Source organism: Chiloscyllium plagiosum, unplaced genomic scaffold (genome assembly GCF_037043375.1).
Source record: "Chiloscyllium plagiosum isolate Xiang-an unplaced genomic scaffold, Cpla_swu_hap1 HiC_scaffold_8, whole genome shotgun sequence".
Lineage (NCBI taxonomy): Eukaryota > Metazoa > Chordata > Chondrichthyes > Orectolobiformes > Hemiscylliidae > Chiloscyllium > Chiloscyllium plagiosum.
The window spans coordinates 70,138,776-70,164,496 of NW_028270146.1; the positions used below are offsets into that span (position 1 = coordinate 70,138,776).

Genomic DNA, 25,721 nt, shown 5'->3' on the forward strand with positions numbered 1-25,721 from the left:
ATGTGTTATTCTTCATGTGGTCCTCTTCCTTATGGATGTCCAACAGTGACTCCAGCTGTCAATCACGTTCCAAGACCCAGAGCTTAAACTTGTGCATACAGTAACACGTGCTGCAGATTAGTTTGCCTCAGACACACTGTACACATGACTTACTACATTCCATCGAGCTGTTCATTCCACTCAGCTGAGCTGCCATGCCATATTTTCTCTCTCCTGATTATTTATTACAAGTAGAATAATAAGCTATTACAAGTAGTTTATCAATTATCCACCAATCAGTTCCTTCTGCTGCAATGAAGGAAGAGCCAAATATGGTACAGTAAAAGAAAAGGTACATCTCCTCCCCACCTCAGCTAACACACATTCACCAAACTCACTATGCTGTAAATCTCCACTCCACTTGCAAACTGCACAGAGAACCTGCAACAATAATCTTTGGATTTGGAGATGCCGGTGTTGGACTGGGGTGTACAAAGTTAAAAATCACATAACACCAGGTTATAGTCCAACAGGTTTAATTGGAAGCACACTAGCTTTCAGAGCGACGCTCCTTCATCAGGTGGTAGTGGAGGGCTCAATCCTAACACAGAATTTATAGCAAAAATTTACAGTGTGATGTAACTGAAATTATACATTGAAAAATTGATCGTTAAGCCTTTCATCTGTTAGAATACAGTGATAGTTTCACTTCTTTCATGTGTAAATCACAAAACCTTTTTGTTAAAAGTTGCATTCTCGGGTTAGCTGTTAACAATGGTGATAGCTAGACAATATGTTGAAGGTGTTGGCCCCCTGTGTTCTCTGTCTATGCCATGATGTTTAGATTGATTCTAATCTAAAAAGTGAGATAACGGAGTTTTACATAAATTCATGTAGTTTTTGAGCTCAAAGTTCTACATGAATGCATGCAGTTTTTGAGCAAAGTACAATGTAACCTTACAAGTACAAATTCACCCCACAAAATATATGTGTGCATGTGGGTCTTTGTCTGTCTGTCTGGGTTGGGGGTTGTGAGTGTGAGAATGTGTATGTGTGTGTGTGTGTAGTGAGTGCAGAGTGTCTTAAGTCTGTGAGGGGGTGCATGTGTGAGTGTGGGAGTGTGTGTGTCTGTAAGGGTGTGTGTGGGTGTCTGTGTGCACGTCTGTGTGTATGTGTGTCCATGTGAATGTGTGTATAGGAGTTCCTGTGCATGTGTGAGAGTGTGTGTGTGTCTGTAGGAGTATCTGTGTGTGTGTATAGTGCAATGGTGGTCACCTGTAATGTGACATGAACCCAAGGTCCCAGTTGAGGCCCTCTCTATGGGTACCGAACTTAGCTATCAGCCTCTGCTCGGCCACTTTTCTCTGCTGCCTGCATGAATTTATGTAAAACTCCGTTATCTCACTTTTTAGATTAGAATCTAAACATCATGGCATAGACAGAGAACACAGGGGGCCAACACCTTCAACATATTGTCTAGCTATCACCATTATCAACAGCTAATCCGAGAATGCAACTTTTTTAAAAAATGGTTTTGTGATTTACATATGAAAGAAGTGAAACTATCACTGTATTCTAACAGGCGAAAGGCTTAACAGACAATCAATTTTTCAATGTATAATTTCAGTTACATCACACTGTAAATCTTTGCTATAAATTCTGTGTGTTAGGATTGAGCCCTCCACTATTACCTGATGAAGGAGCGTCGCTCCGAAAGCTAGTGTGCTTCCAATTAAACCTGTTGGACTATAACCTGGTGTTGTGTGATTTTTAACATAATCTTTGGAGATACACTGCAAAAACTAGACTAAATTCATTTACCTGATTAGCTACATAGCTACTGTCCAGTAGAACTTGTTTACAAAACCAAAGGCTGGAAAAAACTTACTATATTACCTAATATTAATTCTTAGTACAATAAAAAGCCAGTTAAGTTTAACGAGACCACACGTTTGGAAAGTTATTGACAATTAACAACTGATCACATCAAACTCCCGCCACCTGAAATGTCCACTCCATTGCTAATCCTACAACATGCTCAAGTGTTCTTAGGAAGAGATTTAGGTGCTGCAAACTTGCATGGCATCCAATCACCCCCTTCAACCTAACCCTCTGAAGGTCAGTATTCAGAAGAAGGACAGAAACCGTGACATCTGGAAACTAAGTGGATGCAGTATTGGAAGGTGCTAATTTGAGGGTAAAACCAACAGTCTAATGGAACTTCACTCTTACTTTGTGTCAGGTTTGCTTCCTTGACCATTAGCACTTGGTCATACTGTTAATATACGATGATCAGCAGGCCCCTAGAGCCTTACACAGATGAAATTCTTTTCCTTTTGATGTGCAATTTCTTAAACTTGTTCATAGCAGCTAGGCCCCAGATGCTCAGCTGCAGAAACCAGCCTAGCCTCTAACTTTTCTCCCCATTCCAAGAGTAAATTAAATTACATTAAGTTAGATCTCCTCACTAACTCATTGCCTCAGTAATTTAATGCTCTCAGTAAAGCACACATTGCAATATTAAACCATCTCAGAAATCCATGTTAACTTTTATATTCATTTGTGGGACTTGGGCGTCGCTGGCTGGGAGCAGTGATAGCCTATCCCTATTTGCCCTTGAGAAAGTGGTGGTGAGCTGCAGTCCACCTGCTGTTGGTTGACCCACAATGCCGGTAGGGAGGGAATTCCAAGATTTTGACTGAATGACTGTGAAGGAACAGCGGTATATTTCCAAGTCAGGGTGGTGAGTGGCTTGGAGGGGAACTTGCAGGTGGTGGTGTTCCCAAGTAGCTGTTGCACTTGTCCTTCTAGATGGAAGTGGTCATGGGTTTAGAAAATGCTGTTTAAGGATCATTGGTGAATTTCTGTAGTGTATCTTATAGATAATACACACTGCTGCTACTGAGTGCCGTGATGGAGGGATTGAATGTTTGTAGATGTGGTGCCAATCAAGCGTGATGCTTTGTCCTGGATGGTGTCAAGCTTCTTGAGTTTTGTTGGAGCTGCACCCATCCAGGCAAGTGGAGATTATTCCAACACATTCCTGACTTGTGCCTTATAGATGGTAGATAGACTTTGGGGTGTCAGGAGGTGGGTTACTCGCCGCAGTATCCCTAGTCTCTGACCTGTTCTTGTAGCCACTGTGTTTATGTGGTGAGTCCAGTGAGTTTATGGTCAATGGTAAGCCCAAGGATGTTGACATTGGGGGATTCAGTGATGGTAATAACGTGGAATGTCAAGGAGTGGTTAGACTGTCTCTTATTGGTGATAGTCATTGTCTGGCATTTGTGTGGCGCGAATGTTACTTGCCACTTGTCGGCCCAAGCCTGGATATTGTCCAGATCTTATTGCATTTGAGCACTGACTGCTTCAGTATCTGAGGAGTCATGAATGGTGCTGAACATGGTGTGATCATTGGCGAACATCCCACTTCTGACTTTATGTCAGAGGGAAGGTCATTGATGAAGCAGCTGAAGATTGTTGGGCCTAGGACACTACCCTGAGAGACTTCTGCAGACAGGTCCTGGAGATGAGATGACTGACCCTCCACAACCACAATCATCTTCCTTTGTGCTAGGTATGACTCAAACCAGCGGAGTGTATGGCCCCTGATACTCATTAATTCCAGTTTTGCCAGGGCTCCTTGATGCCATACTCGGTCAAATATGGCCTTGATGGCCTCACCTGTCCTCTGGAATTCAGCTTTTTTGTCCATGTTTGAACCAAGGCTGTAATGAGATCAGGAACTGGGTGACTCTGGTGAAACCCAAACTGGGCGTCACTGAGCAGGTTGTTGCTGAGCAGGAGCTGCTTGATAGCACTGTTGATGATACTTCCATCACATTACTGATGACGGAGAGTAGACTGATTGGATGATAATTACCCAGGTTGGATTTGTCCTGCTTTTTGTGTAAAGGACATATCTGGTTTTCCACATTGTTGGGTAGATGCCAGTGTTGTAACTGTACGGGAAGAGCTTGGTTAGGGGAGCAGCAAGTTCTGGAGCACAAGTCTTCAGTACTATTGCTGGAATGTTATCAGGGCCCATTGCCTTTGCAGTATCTAGTGCCTCCAGCCATTTCTTGATTTCACATGGAGTGAATCGAATTGGCTGGAGACTGGATGTCTGTGATGCTGGGGATCACTGGAGGAGCCTGAGATGGCTCATCCACTCGGTACTTCTGATTGAAGTTTGTTGCAAATGGATCAGCCTTATATTTTACACTGATGTGCTTGGCTCCCTCCATCATTGAGGATGGGATATTTGTGGAGCCTCCTCTTCCAGTGAGTTGTTGAATTGTGTACCACCATTCACGACTGGATGTGCAAAGCTTAGATCTGATCCGTTAGTTATGGGATCGCTTAGCTCTGTCTATCACTTGCTGCTTATGCTGCTTGGCATGTAAGTAGTCCTGTTTAGTGGCTTCACCAGTATGACACCTTGTTTTTAGCTATGCCTGATGCTACTCCTGGCACACCCTCCTGCACTCTCCATTGAACCAGGATTGATCCCCTGGCTTGATGGTGATGGTTGAATGGGGGAATGTGCCAGGCTGTGAGGTTACAAAGTATAATCCTGCTGCTGTTGAAGGTCCACAGTGCCTCATGGGTGCCCAATCTTGAGCTGCTCGATCGGTTCAAAGTCTGTCCCATTTAGCATGGTAATGGTGCTAGACAACACAATGAAGGTTATTCTCAATGTGAAGGCAGGAGGTCCTCTCCACAAGGACAGTGTGGTGGTTACATTTACTGACACTGTCAAGGACAGATGCTTCTGCAGCTGGCAGATTAATAAGGATGAATTCAAGTACGTTTTTCCCTCTTGTTGGTTCCTTCACCACCTGCCGTAGACCTAGTCTAGCAGTTTTATCCTTTAGGAACCAACCAGTTCAATCAGTAATGTTGCTGCTGAGCCACTCTTGGTGATAGGCATTGAAATCCACCACCCAGAGTACATTTTGTGCCCTTCCCACCCTCAGTGCTTCCTCCAAATATTGTTCAACATTGAGGACTACTGACATACCAGCTGAAGGAGGACAGTATGTGGTAACCCATTAGAGGTTTCCTTGCCCATGTTCAACCCAAAGCCATGAGGATTCATTGGGTCCGGAGTCGATGTCAAGGACTCCCAGGGCAACTCCTGACTGTGTACCACTGTGCCACCACCTCTGCTGGGTCTGTTCTGCCAGTGGGACAGGACATATCCAGGGGTGGTAATGGTTGTGTCTGGGGCGTTATCTGTAAGGTATGATTCTCTAAGAATGACTAATCTGTGAGGCAGTTTTCCCAATTTCAGCACTAGCCCCCAGATGTTGGTAAGGAGGACTTTGCGTGGTCGACAGGGCTGTTTGTGTTTTTGCCGTTGACTTTTCTGGTTCCAAGGTCGATGCCAGATGGTCCGTCCAGTTTCATTTCTTTGTTGTGACTTTCTAACAATTGATACAACTGAGTGGCTTGCTAGGCCATTTCAGAAGGCAGTTGAGAGTCAACCACATTGCTGTGGCTCTGGAGTCACGTGGAGGCCAGACCAGGTAAGGATGGCAGTTTTCCTTCCCTAAAGGACATCAGTGAATGAGATGAGTTTTTCTGGCAATTGGCAATAGTTTCATTGTCATCAGTCAACCCTTAATTCCAGATTTTCTTATTGAATTCAAATGCCACCATCTGCCGTGGTGGGATTCGAACCCAGGTCCCCAGAACATTTTTCTGAGTTTCTGGATTAATAGTACAATGAAAATATCACTAGGCTATCGCCTCCCCCATACGAGGCAACCATATCTCCCAAAAGGCCTCCCCATCAACAGTTCTTCTTCATAACATTAAATCCACTCACAGCAGTAATTAATTCACAAATAATCCTCAAAGAGATATTCCACCATAGCTTAAAATTTCCCCAACAGACCCCCATCATATCTGTAGTGCATTACTGTATGAACTCCACCAAATAAACATCTCACCATAGCAATCAAAATCCCCCAAAATTGCTCAACAGAACAATCAATTTCTCAAAATCACTTCTCACAATCACAAAATTCCACCCAGATATAAAGGAAAACCCTTCAATGTCAGCAGCAGAGACTTCCAGCAGAGCTCAGATCACTGCCTCAAGGACTCACAACATCACCTTTTTTAAAATATCTTTTCCTGAAATATGGTAAACTGAGAAATTTGCAGCCATTAAGACATTATAACCTCTTTGCTGTTGCAACTATAATTTTCCTTCAGTTAACCCTGATATAATATGTTTACAGAATGTAGAAATTAGTCACTTAAATTTATACACTGTTCAGAGTTTAATGGGATTATTGGCTTGAATACTGGCAGGGACATGCTATATTATCAGTGAAAGTGCAGATTTCCAGGTTTCCTTGAAGCTGTGCAGTTTAACTCCACGTTATGCATCTTTTGGCCCTACCAGTAACTCAATACGATTGATAGTTTTTATTTCCAGTCAACAGGGAGAGCAGGTAACAGATGCTGGAAAAAAGGGAGGAGTGTGGCTAATCTCCATCTTAAACGCTGAGTAGATGTCTCATTCTAGAGGATTGATTATGAGAGGCAGGTTCTGATGGGGTTTGGGGTGGGTGGGTAGTGCTGAGATGGGTAGTCTTACTCTTCCTGAGTCTCAGGCAATGTTACAAAAGCACTTGACCTCTCTTTGAAGTTGCTTTCTCCTCATTGGAGCTGCTGGCTCTCCAGGTTAACTCAGAGGTTGCCATTAAGATACATATACCAGTAACCTTCCTCCTATCAGCAGGTTAGGAGCCCACATTTATCCCACCTATGTAAACCCAGAAGCAAAAGCTTAGAGATGGATTTAGATCATGGTTCTGAATCTTGAAGTGTTGACGCCCAAAGTGAATGCAGCTACATGTCTTTTTTGAGCTAAATTTCAGCTTTTTCACTTATTATTCCTGTAGGGACTTTTCCTGATCTACCATCATAACTTAGGTGAAACACAAGTAGAATCTGTACAGAAATAGCATAAACAGCAGCTGTTTACAATATTTCTCCAGGGCTCATGCAGAAATAACAGTAGTAAATCAGGAGGAAATTCTCTTGAAATTCCAGACAAATACATTCATAATTTAACTTGAGAATTGAAGCCAAAATTGAGAGTACAATTTATATCAGAAATACAATGAGCAAAGTCTGAAATGGATTAATTATTCTTCAGAATAAACATCCTAATATATAACCAGAAGGTCTCATGATAGTGTCCCATCAAGCAATTTTAAACATCAATACATTATACATTCAAATCACATCTAAATCAGTCGTAAAATTTTAGGGAGGTGATGGTCAAAATGGGCGGCACGGTGGCACAGTGGTTAGCACTGCTGCCTCACAGCGCCAGAGACCCGGGTTCAATTCCCGCCTCAGGCGACTGACTGTGTGGAGTTTGCACATTCTCCCCGTGTCTGCATGGGTTTCCTCTGGGTGGTCCGGTTTCCTCCCACAGTCCAAAGATGTGCAGGTTAGGTGAATTGGCCATGCTAAATTGTCCGTAGTGTTAGGTGGAGGGGTAAATGTAGGGGTATGGGTGGGTTGCGCTTCGGCAGGGCGGTGTGGACTTGTTGGGCCGAAGGGCCTGTTTCCACACTGTAAAGTAATCTAATCTAATCTAATCTAAAAAAAAAAGAACTGTGTATGCTGGAAATCAGAATCAAAAACTGAAATTGCTGGAAAATCTCAGTCGGTCTGGCAGCATCTGTGGAGAGAATGCAGAGTTAATGTTTTTGGTCCAGTGACTCTTCCTCAGAATTGATGGTAGCTAGTAAACATTTTTTTTGCAGAAGATAGCGTGGGCGGAGGGGCTCAGGTGTAAACAATAGCTGGAGATTGAACCCAAAGAGAAGTAAACTTGGACAGACAAAACAGTGGCTAATGGTCAGATGCAACCATCTGATGCATGTTTACCTCCCCTCCCTTGTCACCCTTCTGCAAGGATTGTTCCCTTCAAGACATCCTGGTCTACTCTTTCTCGAGTCCTAACAATCCCCATAGCCCCATGGCACTGCCCCTGCAACCACAGATGGTGTAACACCTGTCTGTTTACTTTCTCCCTCCTCAGTAGCCCAAGGTCCAAACACATATTTCAGGTGAAGGAGCACATTATCTGCACTTCACTCAATCTAGTTTATTGCATTCGCTGCTCACAATGTGGTCTCTCCATTAGGGAAAAAAAACCTAGACTGGGTGACCACTTCACAAAGCTCCAACATTCTGTCCACAAAAAAATACCCTGTGCCTCCAGTTGCCTGCCACTTTAACATATACTGCCTTATTCCTGGCCAACATTTCTGTCTCAGGCTTGCTGCAATGCTCTAGCGACGCTCAGTGCAAGCTGGAAGAACAGTTCTTCATTTCTCGCTTGGGAACTCTACAGCCTTCAAGACTTAATATCTTCTCCCATGTCCTTACCCCAAACTCCACACACCAGGAGTCTGCTATTACATACTACCCATTGCTAACCACTAATACTCCCCATTAAAACATAGAACATTACAGCGCAGTACAGGCCCTTCAGCCCTCATTGTTGCACCGACCTGTGAAACCAATCTGAAGCCCATCTAATTGACACTATTCCATTATCATGCACATGTTTATCCAATGACCATTTAAATGCCCTCAAGTTGGCAAGTCTACTACTGTTGCAGACAGGGCGTTCCACGCTCTTACTCATTAATAGCTATTCATTCTCCTTGGCTGACTGTTAGCTACTCCTTTGGCTGACCAACTGTTCTTCTCTCTATTCAGACCTATCTCTACCTATTGTTTACTCCTTACCCCTCCCCCTATCTATCTTCTGCATAAAAGCTAGCATTTTTCTTCTGCATTTTGGAAAAGCTTTCTGAACCAATAGCCTTAAACTTTAGAATCAAGCCTTTTGCAAGATTTTGATCATTGCTTTCTGAAGTTACATTAAAGCATCTCAATATTTCTTAATCAGTATAAGTATTAGATATTTCTTCAAATTAAGAGGCAAAATTGTTACATTGAAGTGTAACAGCTGCCACGTACTACACATGTTCAGATGAATATATACTTTTGCAATTGATCAGCTCTCTAAAATTCACAACTTTTTCAAGGTGGTCCACTTTTGTGGGCTTTTCAATTTCTTCTGTCAGTTGGAAATCAAAATCAGAATCTGAAATCCTGACTGAATCTGCTCTGAAACAGACAGTACAGTTGAGTTATGGTGCCTGATTCTCTGGGTTACATGGTGCTAACTTGCTACTGCAGTGTGTGCGCAGTACTCTGATATTGCAACTAATCTCTACAGGCATAAGAGGTCAGGAAATCACTTCCAATAGAAAATGGCATGCCTGTTTTGACCATTTGCTTCCATGTAAAGCTGAGATGTCCACCTGTATTTATTTAATGGTGATGGTCCAATTCAGGTGCTGGACAGGATGTCAAGCTCCTGTGAGTGCTGCAGGAATACCTACAGGACTACCCCAAATGGTAGTTGAACATGATTTCTTTGACAAATTGAGCAAAAGCACACCATTCGTTGTCCATAATTAACCCATCAAAACCTTTTGCATTTTTAAAATCTCCGAAAATAAGGAAGAATAAGTTTGCCTTGGAGGGAGTGCAACACGTGTTCACTAGACTGATTCCTGAAATGAGGAGATTGACAATGGATTAGAAATTGTGCAGGACTAGACCTACATTCAGAAGTGATCTATGTGAAATGTATAAAATTCCTAAGTGATAGGGTAGAATTAGGACAGACCTTTGTTTTTCCGGCTGGGAAATCAGAGGAACAAGAAAATGAACCATCATAAAATTTCAAAATCAAATGGTTGAAATGTTTAAAATTCTGTATCCCGAAACTATGGATGCTCAGATTTTGAGCACATTCAAGACAGGGGTCAACAAGTTTTTAGATAGTAAAGAAATTAAGCAATAAAAAGGCAGTGCAGAAGATGAGACAGCAGATTGGCCGTTATCTTATTGAGTGGTGAAGCAAGCTGAAAAGACCCAATGAACTATTCCTATTTACGATCTGATGAAAGGTCACTGACCTAAAATTGGATCTTTTTTTTCTCCAAAGGTGATGCTTGACCTGTTGGTGTATTTCTAACATTTTTTATTGTTTTTTTCAAGTTTCCAGCATTCAGTATTTTTTTTCTGCTACAAGAATAACACTGCTTCCTCAAGTTTTAACTAACTGATAGGAAAACATCTAACAAATAGCAAGCAGCTAAACAAACTACTCAACATCCTTTGATCTGTATAAGAATTAGTTCAAATGCTTTCAGTAATTTTTCACTGAGAATAAAAATATTGATGTAACATGAAAAAGTTATAATTAATGTTAAGAAAATCCTTGAGCCACACAGTTCATACTATTTTGCCAATATTCTAATGTTCCATCCATTCTCATATGTCTGTGTCCCATCTTTAGCTCCATTCTTTGAGATGACATGGATTTTTAGGTACCAATAAAAACTATCATTAATTATGAGATTTCCCTATCAAAATCATTGACAGCGTGGTATTGTGCTAAAAGATAGGTGTGTGTGAGTGAGAAGATAGGTGGATGAATAAGAGGATGGCAAGCACATGCGAGGGAAGGAGAGTGCATGCGAGGGAGGGAGGGCATGTGTGAACGCAAGGTAGTGAGGGTGTGTGCAAGGGAGGGAGGGGCAAGTGAGAGAGGGTGGGTGAGCACCTGTGAGGGAGGGAGAGAAGGTGGGCGTGTGTGAGGGAGGGTAGGTGAGTGTGAGGGTGGTGACCTACATTAGTATGTGGATGGGAAGAGGAAGGAAAATGAAGTAAAGAAAGGCCTTTGGGGACAACTACATTTTTGTCCTGATGAGATTGTCAGGATATTGAATATAATATGTTGCAAAGTTCTCATATAAGGGCCTTTCACTCATTTAAAATTTGTTGTTGCCTATTACTTTAATATATGTGCCTGAAAATAGTGAAGGAATGTTGAGAAGCCAGATATTTGAATATCACTTGCAGAATGAGAGTGAAATTTTTATTCGAGATTCCAGCTTGTCTCGGAGTAAATAAACATGCATCATGCAGGTTGGTTGTGTTGCTTTGTCAGCTCACCTTTCATAATGTTAATACAGCATCAGCTTCAATTTGAAGTGACAGTATTAATGTGCCCTTCTGCTGTATAGGAATGATGTGAAGCTTTAACAGATCTGTATTCTGAATGCTTAGCATGTAGCTTCAGTCATGGTTTAACAGGGTGTGAGGAAGCTTATTGTAGTGCCCATAATTTCCCCATGTACTTAGTATAATGAAATACAGCCTGCTGTAGCTTGGCAGACTTCCACAGGATGTTTAACATCTTCTGCATCTGTTTCCACATCCTTAGGTTACTGGACACAATGGTGATCTGTTCCCCCAAGAATTATTGCATTTAGTTATTTATTTTAATAAATAAAATTCCTTTATATGAGTAATGAGTCATGATATTTGCTGGAGCACTCAACATTCATTTAAGACTTCACAGAATGGAAATCATATAAACCCTACAATGTGGAATCAGGCCATTCGGCCCATTGAGTTCACACTGACCTCCAAAGAGCATTCCACTCAGACCCAGCCTCTTGCCCTATCCCTGTAATCCTGCATTCCCCATGGCCAATCCACCTAGCCTGCACATCCCTGGACACTATGGGCAATAATCCACAGCAACCTGCAGATCTTTGGACTGTGGGAGGAAACTTGAGCACCTGGAGGAAATCCATGCAGACACAGGGAGAATGTGCAAACTCCACACTGTCACCCAAGGGTGGAGTTGAACCAGGTCCCTAGTGCTGTGAGGCACAGTGCTAACCACTGAACCATCATGCTGCCTGACTTGTCAAAACATTTTCAAAACTGACCCAATTTTCTAAACGTAATTTTTGTACATTTCTGTTTTTCATTTAATTGAAACAAGGGGGTGGAACAGTACCATCCTCAGTGCAATAAAGGCTGGCAGTTTTCCTTCTGAAATTCAGGTGTGGCCTTAGGTGTGCTGGATGACATCTTATTCACTGATGCCTGGGGCAAGTTACTTCACCTGATCGCAGCTTCTCAGACCTTTACCGTTGCAGGTGAGACATTGAGTGTGTTAAATAGTGAATCACAAATAGCCACAAACATGGGACATTCTCTATCCAGTGGTTAGAGTGAAGAGGACATCACATCACACCTAAGCATCCTGTACAGTAAAGCAGCACAGGTCGGTGCTGATGGAATCAACAAAACAATAACAAACTCTGCTAGAAAAAGTCAAAGATTTCCAGGACTCCCCAAAGATATGTGGTACCACCTATCTGCTCTGTCTCATGAACAGGACCATCACCCATAGCTAGTAAGGCTCAGCATCAAATGCATGGTGTCCATTCAAGGGCTTACATCCATCTCATCTTTTCAAGCTACAAATCTTTCTTGTGCTCATTTCTTCTTATTTGCATACTGAGGATGCCTCATTACCTGGCAGGATGATGAATGGTTATAAACTGCTCAGCAACAAACCCAAACAAGCAGACAAAACATGTCCAGAAACCTTAGCCACTCTCCCCTACATCAAAGACATCTCGGAAATGACTACCAGACTACTCAGACACCTTGGCATCATGGTAGCCCACAAACCCACCAACACACTAAAACAGCAGCTAATGAACTTGAAAGACCCTATACAGATAACAAGCAAAACTAATGTCATTTACAAAATACCGAGCAAGGACTGTAACAAACACTACATTGGACAAACAGGCAGAAAACTAGCCATCAGGATACATGAACACCAACCAGCCACAAAACAACATGACCCTCTCTCACTAGTCTCCTCACATACGGATGAGGAAGCACACCACTTCGACTGGAACAATACATCCATCCTTGGACAAGCCAAACAAAGACACGCACGACAATTCCTAGAAGCATGGCATTCCAAGTGGAACTCTATCAACAAACACATTGAGTTAGACCCCATCTACCATCCCCTGAGAAAAGGAACAGGAAGTGACTTCACCACAGGAAATAACATCACCACAGGAAATGACATCACCAACCCAAAGAAACCCAAACATATAAATCGAAAGCAGGAATTTTCAGCAGTGCTTTGCATGAGGCCCACTGAAGATGTTACCTAGTAGGGTGACGAAACATCTGTAAATGAATCTTACAGCTCAGCGAGCAAACCTATGTCCATAAACCGTTGCTGTACATATTTCAGCAGAGTGACCTCAGTGAGTACCTTAGCTACAAGAGACTTTGGGATACTATCTGGTAATGATATCACTGACATGTCTGTAGCTGGAAAAAGAAAAAAAATGCCTGAGGTCTCTGACATTCAGACACACCAGCTCAACTCCATGCAGGCCACGAACAAACGGCAGAGAGATGCAGGGGAACCTCAGGTAAAACCACTTCAGTAGATAGAACAAAAGACAGAGGGGTCTGTCCATGTTTTTATGACTGTGGTGCATCTGGTATATGAGCAACTGTCAGCCTCCATGGAAAGGTTAGTAGCAATCTCTGAGACCCAGGGCCAGCAGACTGCTTCTTGGGTGTGGGCTATGTGCTCAGACATATACTCCATTGCTCTAACCATAAATGTTCAGCAGTGGTGCTCCATCATTGTCTATATTCTGCCCTTTTGTAAATGTGTAGACACTTGCACTATTGTAGAGTTTGATATTGTCTTATTGACTCAAAGGAATAGGTAAGGTGATTCATTGTGAAACATGTGGAGCATCTTCAAACAGCAAAAGGATGTACTGCATCGTAATGTCCACACCATAGTATCTCACATTACCAACAAAATGGTTGAGTGAAGATCGCCTCATCTATCAGAGAACAACACACCTAGACAGATTGTGGATTGGAGCCAAAGCGATACAAATGAATCTTGGGGACAGTGAGGGTAACAGTGATGTCTAAGGGAGGAGTCAGACCTGCAATGTGCAATTGGTAGATCTGTACAATTGTATTATGGGAGAGATAGCAACATCTGTCATGTTTCCACAGATTGCAGGAGGGAAAAGTCTGTCCCATGTTTGGGGTTCTCAAAGACATGCTCTAACAATGAACAACTTGCACATTAAGTTTCCACCATAATGCTGTTCGATGAAGGAAACAAATCTACAAATTGAAGCCCATGATAATGGAAGTACTGTTCAGGCATTGCAAGGGCATAGTGACACACAAGGAACATTCTCAGGATGATGGACAATTTCGAAAGAGTCTAGTACCTAAAAGCAACCTATGACATTACAGCTCCCTGGATGTATAATGAAGGCTTGCATTTTCTAGTTGTTATGGTCACAAATTAAGGGAACATTAATGGAGTGGAATCTTTTTCTGTTTGTGAACACTGCTGATTGGTAATAGGGCATTCTCATAGTTTTGAATGCCATTATTCAAGTGACTACCCTTTACTTTGGTCTCTATGATGGATACTTTCAATTCCAATGTCCACTTGCTGCCCTTGGTTGGATGATGGATGTAGAAGCGACCTGTAAATTGGATGCATCCTATAAGATCATGTCAGAGAACACACTGCTAATATAAGTGGAGTCTGGTAATGGGAATGACCTTAAAGTCACGTTCTCTTCATTTGTAGTAAAAATTCACCCTTTGGTGTCATTCTTGGCATGCATTGCTAATAAACGATTAAACATTTAATGGCTACTCTTGCTGAGTATACTTGACATGGATTAATTTCCTGTTTTAAAAATAAAGTTTTTAATTCTTTTCATGAAATTATGCCACACAGCAGCAGATTCTGTATAAGACTGCTTCCTCCTCAGAAAGGGGTAGATGTCGGAAGGATGTTTTCCGTGAAAATAAAGTGTAGACCATTTAGGACTGAATTGAAGAGGAATTTCTTCACTCAGTAAGTACTGAATCTTTGTAATTTCTACCACAGATTTTGAAGGCTGAGTCGTTGAGTACACTCAAGACTGAGACTAATAGATTCCTACGCATGAAAGGCATGAAAAGACACAGGCATAGTGCAGGATCATTCTGTTGAAGTTGAAGATCAGCTATGATCTCACAAAATGGCAGAGGGAGCTTGAAGAGCTGAATGGTCTAATCCTGCTTCTATTTCTTATGTTTTTTTTTTAATCACGTGAGGTGACCTGGAAACAGCAGCAATATCACGAGAAGACTGACAGGAAACAACTTAGATAAGACTAACTCCAAAGACCTATTCAGAACAGCAGTCAAGCACACAGAGAACCAACCCTGTCTTTTGCCTCCCCATCCCAATACTCCTAACACTGCAAACAAACTGACACAATACCTGTAGCCCATTTCATTTCAAGCCCCAAGTTTCCAATCAATGCATTTCTGATCTTGGTCTTGTTCAACAGTGGAAAGCACTGACTGCAACAGCATCCTCCCTGCTCTTAGGGTTGGGAAATGTTACACATGTAGGGACCTTAAATAAATTGGGAGAAAACCTCAGAGAAGATAAATGTATTTATTTAGTTTTTGTACAATAAACTGCTCCTGTTTGAAAAACACTTTTGGATAACTAATGGTTGTGAGTGCTGTACATTAATTTTAAATGCTAATAGTTATATTGTTTAATGCAGTGGTATTTCTAATCAAGTGATTACTTGCAGATAACACAAAATCACACACCCACTTTGACAGTGTTCATCTCTGCACAGCACACTCATCAACACTGAATAGGTCATTGTCAGAATAAATCACATAATTCTGCAGATTATGTCAAGGTGTGCAGTATAGCATTCATCTCATTTGGATGTCAGGATGGCTTATGTTCACATCATAATTTCACCAGTGAGGCACTGAGTTTGGCTTGCCCAAGTTTTCCTATTTGCAATCCTGCTGAAATGTTTTTGCATCATACACTAACCATCACAGGAATAAAGTAAGAATAAAAAAAACTTAGAAGTCAACAGATTTAGTCATTTGATTCATAACATGAAAGCAGGATGTAGCTCCCGTTCAATTGCATTGGTTTGTTCGACATAATTTCTCTGATTTTGACATAATTGTATTCAGTGAACTTGAATCAACCTTCTACATGAGCATTAAAGAAAGATGTTGCACTAGAATTGGACACCTCCCATAAAATTGGCAACTCCCTGAGTAATCAACATTGTCAGTTCCCACAAAATGCATTCCTTTACCAGCCTTTGAAGAGGCTCCAAACATTAAGCAGGATCTGTGAGTGCAAAGACACTAATAGATATATTGGATAGGCTTTAACGGCTTTTTTTCTTATATATACCAAGAAACTGAGTACTTGAGCTAATTTAATGAGAAAATCATTCTGCATGGTTTTACAAAGAAACTTAGAATCATTTAATGTCAGGTTTTTCTTGCTTCTCTCTTGCCCTTCAACAATGGTAAAGGCTACCAAAGTGATGAAATGCCCTATGAATTGATATATAGACTAAACAGTTGTGTCCCAATAAAAGCATTTCCTTCGGGTGGTCACAGACCTTCAGTTAGCACATACACAGCTATTTTCTGTTCCCCCTGTTAGCCAAGTTTCTTTCTGCAGGTCAGAACTGCAAAGCTTTATGTAAAAATGCTTGTCTGGAAAAAAATACAATTGGCACAATATACTTCAGGCTAAATTAACACCAGCATTGAGCGTTTCCAGGACTGAATTTTATCTATGCCTAAAACTCTTTTTCTGCAAAGTGAACCCTAGTGATCTGTTGCTAAACGTGTCCAAAGGCAGCAAATTTAGGGTCCGCGGAAGGGTACTATGTCAGCTATTCAGTAATGTGCTCCCTGCTTGCATTTCCAATGTCACCAGGGTATTTGACCTGCAAAGGGGAGGTGTTAAGTGACCTGCTTGCTATAATTCCCACTGCTGTTAGTACTTATCCCAATGGGAGAGATCCAAGTGTCCAGGTCACCAAAAAGGGATGTTGGCCTGGTAGACTGGCCTGGGATATAAACTTCCTGGTTGAGCACTGATGTGCTCACTGGAGACCCTCTCCCAAGGTGTGATAACAGCCACCTAACAGTCACACCCTTTGATTACTCAGACCTCCCCCTATGCCCCCTGCTCCAGTCTCCTTGCCTTGGCCTGATAAGGCTCTGGACTCATTTCAGATCAGCCTTCATTGCTGAACATCTTCATTGGAAACTGCCACAGACTCAGCAACGGTCACCACTCTCAAGCAAACCGCACTGACAGTCATTTGGTTGACAGCTTGTGCTTGTGTCTTGTGCTCTTGAAGGAGGGACTTTGTGGAAGAGATGCCAATTAAAGGCCCAACAGCTCTTGAATGCTGCAGAGTGAGCTATGTCAAACATCAGCACGTTTGGCCCTCAGCTTGAATTTAGCCGATTGGGTCAATTTTAACCCTGCTGTCCATATGCAGTAGTTACTTAGCTCTCATGGCTCAACCCTTTAAATCCATTTCCAACTAAAGCTCAAGTATTCTGCAGACCGAGAAAGTAGTTAAAATATCCTGGGCCTGAAAATTAAACCAGAAAGCATCTTTTGTAATTCCCTCACATCTCCCATCTGGAACCTTGGTGTGGAGAAAGTCATCTGCACATTTAAATATAGAAACAAAAAAAGTGATTGTTTTACAAAACTAACAAATAATTTATGAAACAGCAATGGTTCAAGAGACATTTTACATTGTCTCTCCACAAGCTGTTTTAATGCTTAGAAAAGAATCAAAAACATAGATTATAAATATATTGGGTTTCAATGTTTTTTACTGATTGAAACCTGTGTTTAACTCCATTTACCTCAAAGAGACAAAGACCTATGTTTCAGACCACCTCCTAGATATGTAAACACAGCATAAGAATTATTCTGTTTTAGTCATTTTCATTTTCATGTTGATAAATATGGAATAGATAAGCAGATAGAAGGTTAAGGAAGTGAACAGTCAAATGGGAAGGATATGCTGAGCAGGTCAATGTATTTATTAGATCCAGCAATTTACTCGTTGTTACTCAGCTTCCAATCAGGGCCACTGATATGTATTTTTCATAGAAACATTGGCAGAATTGTGGGAATGTAATTTTCAAAAAAAAAACCAAATTTTGGACTGCATGCAAAACACAAAAGGAATTACTTTTTTTTTAATAAACCAGTCTGCCTCTTCATAATTGTTGGACATGCAATACGTTCACACTGCTGCAGATGAAGTGTGCTCTTTCCAAGCCCAGGCATAAATGAAGTAAATAATGCAAGATAAATGAAGTCTGGAGGGTGGGATGGGATTGGGGAGGGGTGGAGGCGGATTGCCAGAGTGTTGGGAGTGTTTGGCTGTGAAGCTATTGGAAAGTATGCCTGCAGATTTCATCTACAGCTGTGCCTTATGACCCCCTTTGATCACAGAGGCTGCCCTTTTTCCAGGCTACTGACATGGGGCTGCAGTCTAAGGAAAATGAACATAGAATTATGTTCAACAACATCAGCCTGGATTTTTATCCAAGATGCAAGTTGTGGGAATTAGGAAATTTCCCAGCTCAGCACGCTTGCCTCAGGAGGAATTTCCATCAAACATTTCAATTACATTCACGATGGTGGTGATGTTTGGGTGGCAGGCATGAACAGTATCTGGGTCTCCTACCCCACAGAACGAGTTCAGAGGCAGCTGAGTGGTTAGGCAAACTATTTGATAGAACTGCCTCGGTGCTACAGGACTTCATCCCCATTACAAAAAAAAGTGAACGGCTCTCTATCCCTCATCCCTCAAGCACTTCCTATATTACATCCAGGCTCGTTCATGCCATCTTATGCCCCCTCATTAATCTCTGTACTAAACTATGGTACTTCCAAACTTTACCCACTACACAGAAAAGGAAATTCTAAACTAACAATAGGATATACAAAAAAAACTTTTAAAAAGTCATTCATTCTACATTCTACCTTTTTTTTAAAGTAGCTATTTTACAACAGCCTTATAAAACTGTTAACCATTCAGATCATTTCAAGTGTCAATTGCAAAATTTACAAGCACTTGAAACTTGAATCTAGTGTAAACAAACAGAGCCCACAGAGCATAAATTAAGTAATGTTTTCCCAGTTCAGCTGTTTAGGATTTTATTCAAGTATCAGGATGCATTCTTGGCCAGGGGTTAGCACTGTTGCCTCGCAGGTTCGATTCCACTCTCGGGCGACTGCCTGTGTGGAGTTTGCACATTCTGCCTGTGTCTGCATGAGCTTCCTCTGGGTGTTCTGGTCTCCTCCCACAGTCCAAAGATGTGCAGGTTAGGTGGATTGGCCATGCTAAATTGTCTGAAGTGTCCACAGATGTGCAGGCAAGATGGATAAGCCAAGGGAAATGCAAGGTTACAGGGATAGGGTCGGGGGATTGGACTGCTCTTTGGAGGGTTGGTGTGGGCTCAATGGGCCAAATGGCTGCCTCCACACAAAAGGGATTTTAAGATCAGTACATTTCTGACCTCAGTTCATGGTATTGTTAAAATTCCATTTGGTAAGTTGCAGGCAGGAAAGAGGAAATAATATTTATTATTCAGAGCGTGCAGAGTTCAAGTTCCGTATTTGATTGTGAGAGCTTTAAGAAATTCTTCAACACCAGCATTTGTTGGACATTCCTAATTACCCTTGAACGGAATGGCTTGCTGGGCCATTTCAGAGGGGCAGCAGTTAAGAATCAAAGACACTGTGGGTCTGAAGTCACGGGGTGGCCAAACAACATGAGGATGGAAGACTTCTTTTCAGAAGGAAACAAATGAACCAGCTGAGATTTTCATCCAAGAATCAATGTTTGACATTACTGAGACTAGTTTTCAATTCCACAAGCATCCACTTCCTACACCACCGAAGCTCAATAGCAGCAGTCTGTAATATCAACAAAAATCACTATAAAAATTCACTAAATATCCTCAGTCAATACCTTCCAAATGCACGACCACTTTCATCCAGAAGGAGAGTGCAGCAGATATATGGGAACACTACCACCTTTAAGTTTCCCCCAAGCCACTCACCATCCTGACTTGAAATATATCACCGTTTCTTCACTGTCATTGCGTCAAAATCCTGGAATTTCCTCCCTAATGGCATTGCTGGTCAACCCACAATAGATGGTCTGCAGTGATTCAAGGCAGCAGCTCACCACCACCTTGTGAAGGGCAACGAGGAATGGGCAATAAATACTGGCCAGCCAGCGATGTTGACATCCCACCAAATAAACACATTTAAAAAAAAATTACTACATGAATTTAAAGTCCACCAGTTGGGTGGGTGGGATTTGCAACCAAACTGTCAAATCATTGGCCTAGGTTTCTGGATTACTAGTCCAGTGGCATTGCCACTACCACAATCTACCCTTTAATAAAAAATTTATGTATTTGCTAATTTTGCTTAGATTTGTGTATACACCACCAGTAGCCTGGCATTGAGACTCCTTTAGCAGTCTTACTCTATCATTGAAATGTCTATGCAGAAGCAAAAATATGTTTTAGCTTAAAACATATCAAATATTGTGCCAGCTTGCCTGCCTTGGAGAAGTTTTCCTCCTCTCTCTACAAGAATCTCAGGGAGTCCCTCTTCCACTGCAACTCCCAGGTCATTTCCTCTGCCCTGAAGCTCTTCAACCATGTCGTGAAACAAACTCGCTACCACAGCCACATTTGCTTTCTCAGTGCCTGCCTCTGTAACCAACTCATCCCACACGGACTCTGGACCACCTTTAAACCAGCAGAGTTCGGACCCGAACAGGACAAACAGTACAGACTACAGATTCAAAAACACCAGCAACAGTTCTCCTTCAAGATCCTCCGCTCCATGCTTGCAGCAATGCGCCGGCACCTAACCTCTCTACAGTCAGCCCTGCCTCAGCTGAGGACCACACTCTCTCAGAATTGCAAAGGACCCACTCTGTACTACATCCTCAGGAGAATTCATACTCTCAACAAACAATATTTCAACTCCATCTCAAACATCAAAAACTGTAAGTCAACAAACTTTTATCTACCCACCTCCGTAACCAGCGCTCCTCAAACATTCAAGAAGATTCCCCCGGCCTCTGTAACTACTTGGACTCCATTAGCCATGCGGCTGGTGCAGCTGCCACCCCCACACTGATTGATGATATCACTTCCGCCCCATCATGGCCACTCCCACAACCACTTCCGCCCCTCACAATTCCTCATACACCACACGTGACATCACTTCCGCCCCTCACATCATCGCTGATGTAACACACTCAGTGACTTCCGCCAACCCTACCGCCATGTCTGTTACCACTTCCGCCCCCACCAACGCCACTCACCTGCATTCTGCTGACACTCCCCTACATATCCCACTGTCACCATTCCCGGCTCCCAGAACCCTGAGGGGAGCACCACCCCTGCTCATGACTCCATCCCCATTCCCCCCACCATCACACCCACTCCAGTTACTGGCTCCGCCCCCACTCCCAGCTCCACACCCACACCAGATCCCAGCTTGCAGCCCTGTCGAGTTTTCACCATCCCTCCAGACCTTCCCCTCACTGAGGACGAATGATCAGTCCTCAGCATAGGACTCACCTTCATTCCCCTCTGTCCACGCATCAATGAATTTAATACACGCGGTGATATCGAACAATTCTTCCGTCGCCTCCGCCTCCGAGCTTACTTTCACAATCAGGATTCCCGTCCACCTTCCGAGGACCCCTTCGCCCACCTCTAACACACTGCATCCACCTGGACACCCCGCGCTGGCCTATTACCTGCCCTCGACCTCTTCATTTCCAACTGCCACCGAGACATTAACCGCCACAACCTGTCTACCCCCCTCCCCCACTCCAACCTCTCACCCTCACAACGCGCAGCCCATCAATCCCTCTGTTCCAATCCCAACCTCATCATCAAGCCAGCAGATAAAGGGGGCGCAGTGGTAGTCTGGCACACTGACCTCTACACCTCTGAAGCCAAGCGCCAATTCGAGGATACCTCTTCCTACTGCCCCCTCGACCATGACCCCACCCCCCATCACCAAATCATCATTTCCCAGACCATACAGAACCTCATCACCTCAGGAGATCTCCCACCCACAGCTTCCAACCTCATAGTCCGGGAACCCCGCACTGCCCGGTTCTACCTCCTTCCCAAGATCCACAAGCCTGACAACCCTGGCCGACCCATTGTCTCAGCATGCTGCTGCCCCACTGAACTCATCTCTACCTACCTCGACACTGTCCTATCCCCCCTAGTCCAGGAACTCCCCACATACGTTCGAAACACCACCCACGCCCTCCACCTCCTCCTCGACTTCCGTTTCCCTGGCCCCCAACGCCTCATCTTCACCATGGATATCCAATCCCTCTACACCTCCATCTGCCATGACCTGGGTCTCCAAGCCCTTCGTTTTTTCCTCTCCCAACATCCCCAACAGTACCCTTCCACCGACACTCTCATTCGTTTGGCTGAACTGGTCCTCACCCTTAACAATTTCTCCTTCGAATCCTCCCACTTCCTCCAGACCAAAGGGGTAGCCATGGGCATACGTATGGGCCCCAGCTATGCCTGTCTCTTTGTTGGGTACAAAGAACAGTTGATCTTCCGTAATTACACCGGCACCACTCCTCAACTCTTCCTCCGCTACATTGATGACTGCATTGGCGCCACCTCGTGCTCCCATGAGGAGGTTGAGCAATTCATCAACTTCACCAACACATTCCACCCTGACCTTAAATTTACCTGGACCATCTCTGACACCTCCCTCCCCTTCCTGGACCTCTCCATCTCCATTAATGACGACTGACTTGACACTGACATTTTTTACAAACTCACCGACTCCCACAGCTACCTGGATTACACCTCTTCCCACCCTACCTCTTGCAAAAATGCCATCCCGTATTCCCAATTCCTCCGCCTCCGCCGTATCTGCTCCCTGGAGGACCAGTTCCACCACAGAACAAACCAGATGGCATCCTTCTTTAGAGACCGCAATTTCCCTTCCCACGTGGTTAAAGATGCCCTCCAAAGCATCTCGTCCACATCCCTCACCTCTGCCCTCAGACCCCACCCCTCCAACAGACCCCACCCCTCCAACCGTAACAAGGACAGAACACCCCTGGTGCTCACCTTCCACCCTACAAACCTTCGCATAAACCAAATCATCCGCCGACATTTCCGCCACCTCCAAAAAGACCCCACCACCAGGGACATATTTCCCTCCCCATCCCTTCCGCAAAGACCGTTCCCTCCGTGACTACCTGGTCAGGTCCACGCCCCCCTACAACCCACCCTCCCATCTGGCACCTTCCCCTGCCACTGCAGGAATTGCAAAACTTGCGCCCACACCTCCTCCCTCACCTCTATCCAAGGCCCTAAAGGAGCCTTCCACATCCATCAAAGTTTTATCTGTACATCCACTAATATCATTTATTGCATCCGTTGCTCCCGATGCGGTCTCCTCTACATTGGGGAGACTAGGCACCTCCTAGCAGAGCGCTTTAGGGAACATCTTCGGGACACCCGCACCAATCAACCACACTGCCCCGTGGCCCAACATTTCAACTCCCCCTCCCACTCTGCCGAGGACATGGAGGTCCTGGGCCTCCTTCACCGCTACTCCCTCACTACCAGACACCTGGAGGAAGAACGCCTCATCTTCCGCCTCGGAACACTTCAACCCCAGGGCATCATTGTGAACTTCAACAGTTTCCTCATTTCCCTTTCCCCTACCTCACCCTAGTTCCAAACTTCCAGCTCAGCACTGTCCCCATGACTTGTCCTACCTGCCTATCTTCTTTTCCACCTATCCACTCCACCCTCCTCCCTGACCTATCACCTTCATCCCCTCCCCCACTCACCTATTGTACTCCATGCTATTTTCTCCCCACCCCCACCCTCCTCTAGCTTATCTCTCCAAACTTCAGGCTCTCTGCCTTTATTCCTGATGAAGGGCTTTTGCCCAAAACGTCGATTTTGCTGCTCCTCGGATGCTGCCTGAACTGCTGTGCCCTTCCAGCACCACTAATCCAAAATCTGGTTTCCAGCATCTGCAGTCATTGTTTTCACCTAGTTGATTTTAACCCTACTGCAAATTCTCTAAAGCAATGTGCCTGTTTGGTGTTCCTTATATCACCATCTCGCCTTGCTTTGGCCTATACCAATTGTGCTTGACTGGTTAAACCTTGACGTTCACTCAGTGAACAAGTAAACAGATAATAAAGAAGCCACCACGGGCTGCACTGGATGCACAGGGATAGACATTCTAAGTTTTGTATAAAACTCTGTAAATAAAGCTTCTGAAAAGCTAGAAATGAACATCACCCCTGCATTGATCTGTGGTACATTAAAATAAAACAATCTGCTTGATATCTAAACTAATGCATTTATATTAGACCTGCTGAAAATGTGGATGATAATGAGAAATAAAAACCAAGTACATAAGAACATAGAAAATAAGAGCAGGTGTTGACCACATGGCTCTTTGAGTCTCCTCTGTCATTCAACAGGGTTGTGACTATTCTGATTTTCCACATTCTCACCTTTTCCTCATTATCCTCAGCTTCTCTATTGCTGAAAAACCTATATATCGCATCTTAAATATATTCAATGACTCAGCCTCAAGGCTCTAAGGGTTGGCAATGCAAAATAGATATCAAATTGATAAATGAAAGAATGTCAACTGACTTACTTATTGCTATAGATTACACTATGCTAAAAATATATCCATCTCATGATCTTGACCCTATAATCTGACAACCTGGTTATCTACTTAAGTATGCAGGTAAATAAAAACATTCAAAATGCAAGTTAAAATATTAACTGATAAAATTCCTTTAGAATAATTTTAGTGAAGAAATCAAGAGAATACAATGTAGGATTCCCCCTTTCATACCCACATTTATTATTGAGAAGTGGTTTCACTTCATTAGAGTCTGTGCAATGTCCCAGTTAAATCTGTTGCTTTTATCAAACCTTACTGCTTGATAACAGCATGATGAATGATCCACAGCTAAAGAAAAAATACAAATTATTATATTTTATATATTCAAAAGCAAATATTATGATTCTTGAAATTCAATCAGCATGTCCCAGTTGGGATATTATTAAATAGTTATTTACCTTATAGCCCGATGATTTGATATGAACTCCTCTCTTTGTCAGTGTTGACTTCATTCTTATAAAAAATGATCGCTCCAAGCTATTGTCAATAGTCAGCAAAGTTGGGCTAGTGGATTCCACTGTGGGATTAAAAAAATAGCATTATTGATGTGATTCTGATCATGTAATGTCCAACCTTGTCATGATTTTATTTGGAAATATGCCAAGATTCTTCCTCTGCAATCAATGTTCATGTCACTAGCTGGCAGTAAAGGCAGTATTTCCAATAGCTTTTCTGTGCAATGTATAAATTGATTCTAAAATTTTACATTTAAGAGAACAATAATTATGTTTTTAAAATATCCAAGGAGAAATATAGCAGAATAAGCATTAGCAAACATTTAGCTTGACGAATGTGCACTTCTCATGGGCTAATGCCTTGATGACAGTTTACTCTTGTGATGGAAAGCTGAGCGGTCTTAATCTTTCCCTCTCACAATAAACCATCATGGTGATGACAGAAATTGGGCAACTAGTGATGTTCTGAGTAATATAAAAAGTTTATCAGTCAGCTCACTATAAACCATGTGTCAACATTATTATAGTAAACAGTAATATTTTTTGACGGTTGATATTGTTTTGAACTCAACCATTGCCATTTGAACAAATTCTACACAAGAGGATACCAAAAATTTGCACAAGATAATCCACTTTTCTACCTTCAGGTTATTTCATTTCAGCAGAGATAC

At 42.8% G+C, this 25,721-nt stretch overlaps 1 protein-coding gene across 11 annotated transcripts in view; it reads right to left on the reverse strand.

Moving 5' to 3' along the window:
• Positions 1–25,721, reverse strand: part of npas3 (neuronal PAS domain protein 3) — a 1,348,016-nt gene that overhangs the window by 67,564 nt on the left and 1,254,731 nt on the right. For all 11 annotated transcript variants that reach the window (XM_087989951.1, XM_043697885.2, XM_087989958.1 and 8 more), the window contains one exon: positions 24,994–25,112. In XM_087989951.1, the coding sequence (XP_087846077.1) occupies positions 24,994–25,112 (119 nt within the window). The remainder of the gene's footprint in view (positions 1–24,993; positions 25,113–25,721) is intronic.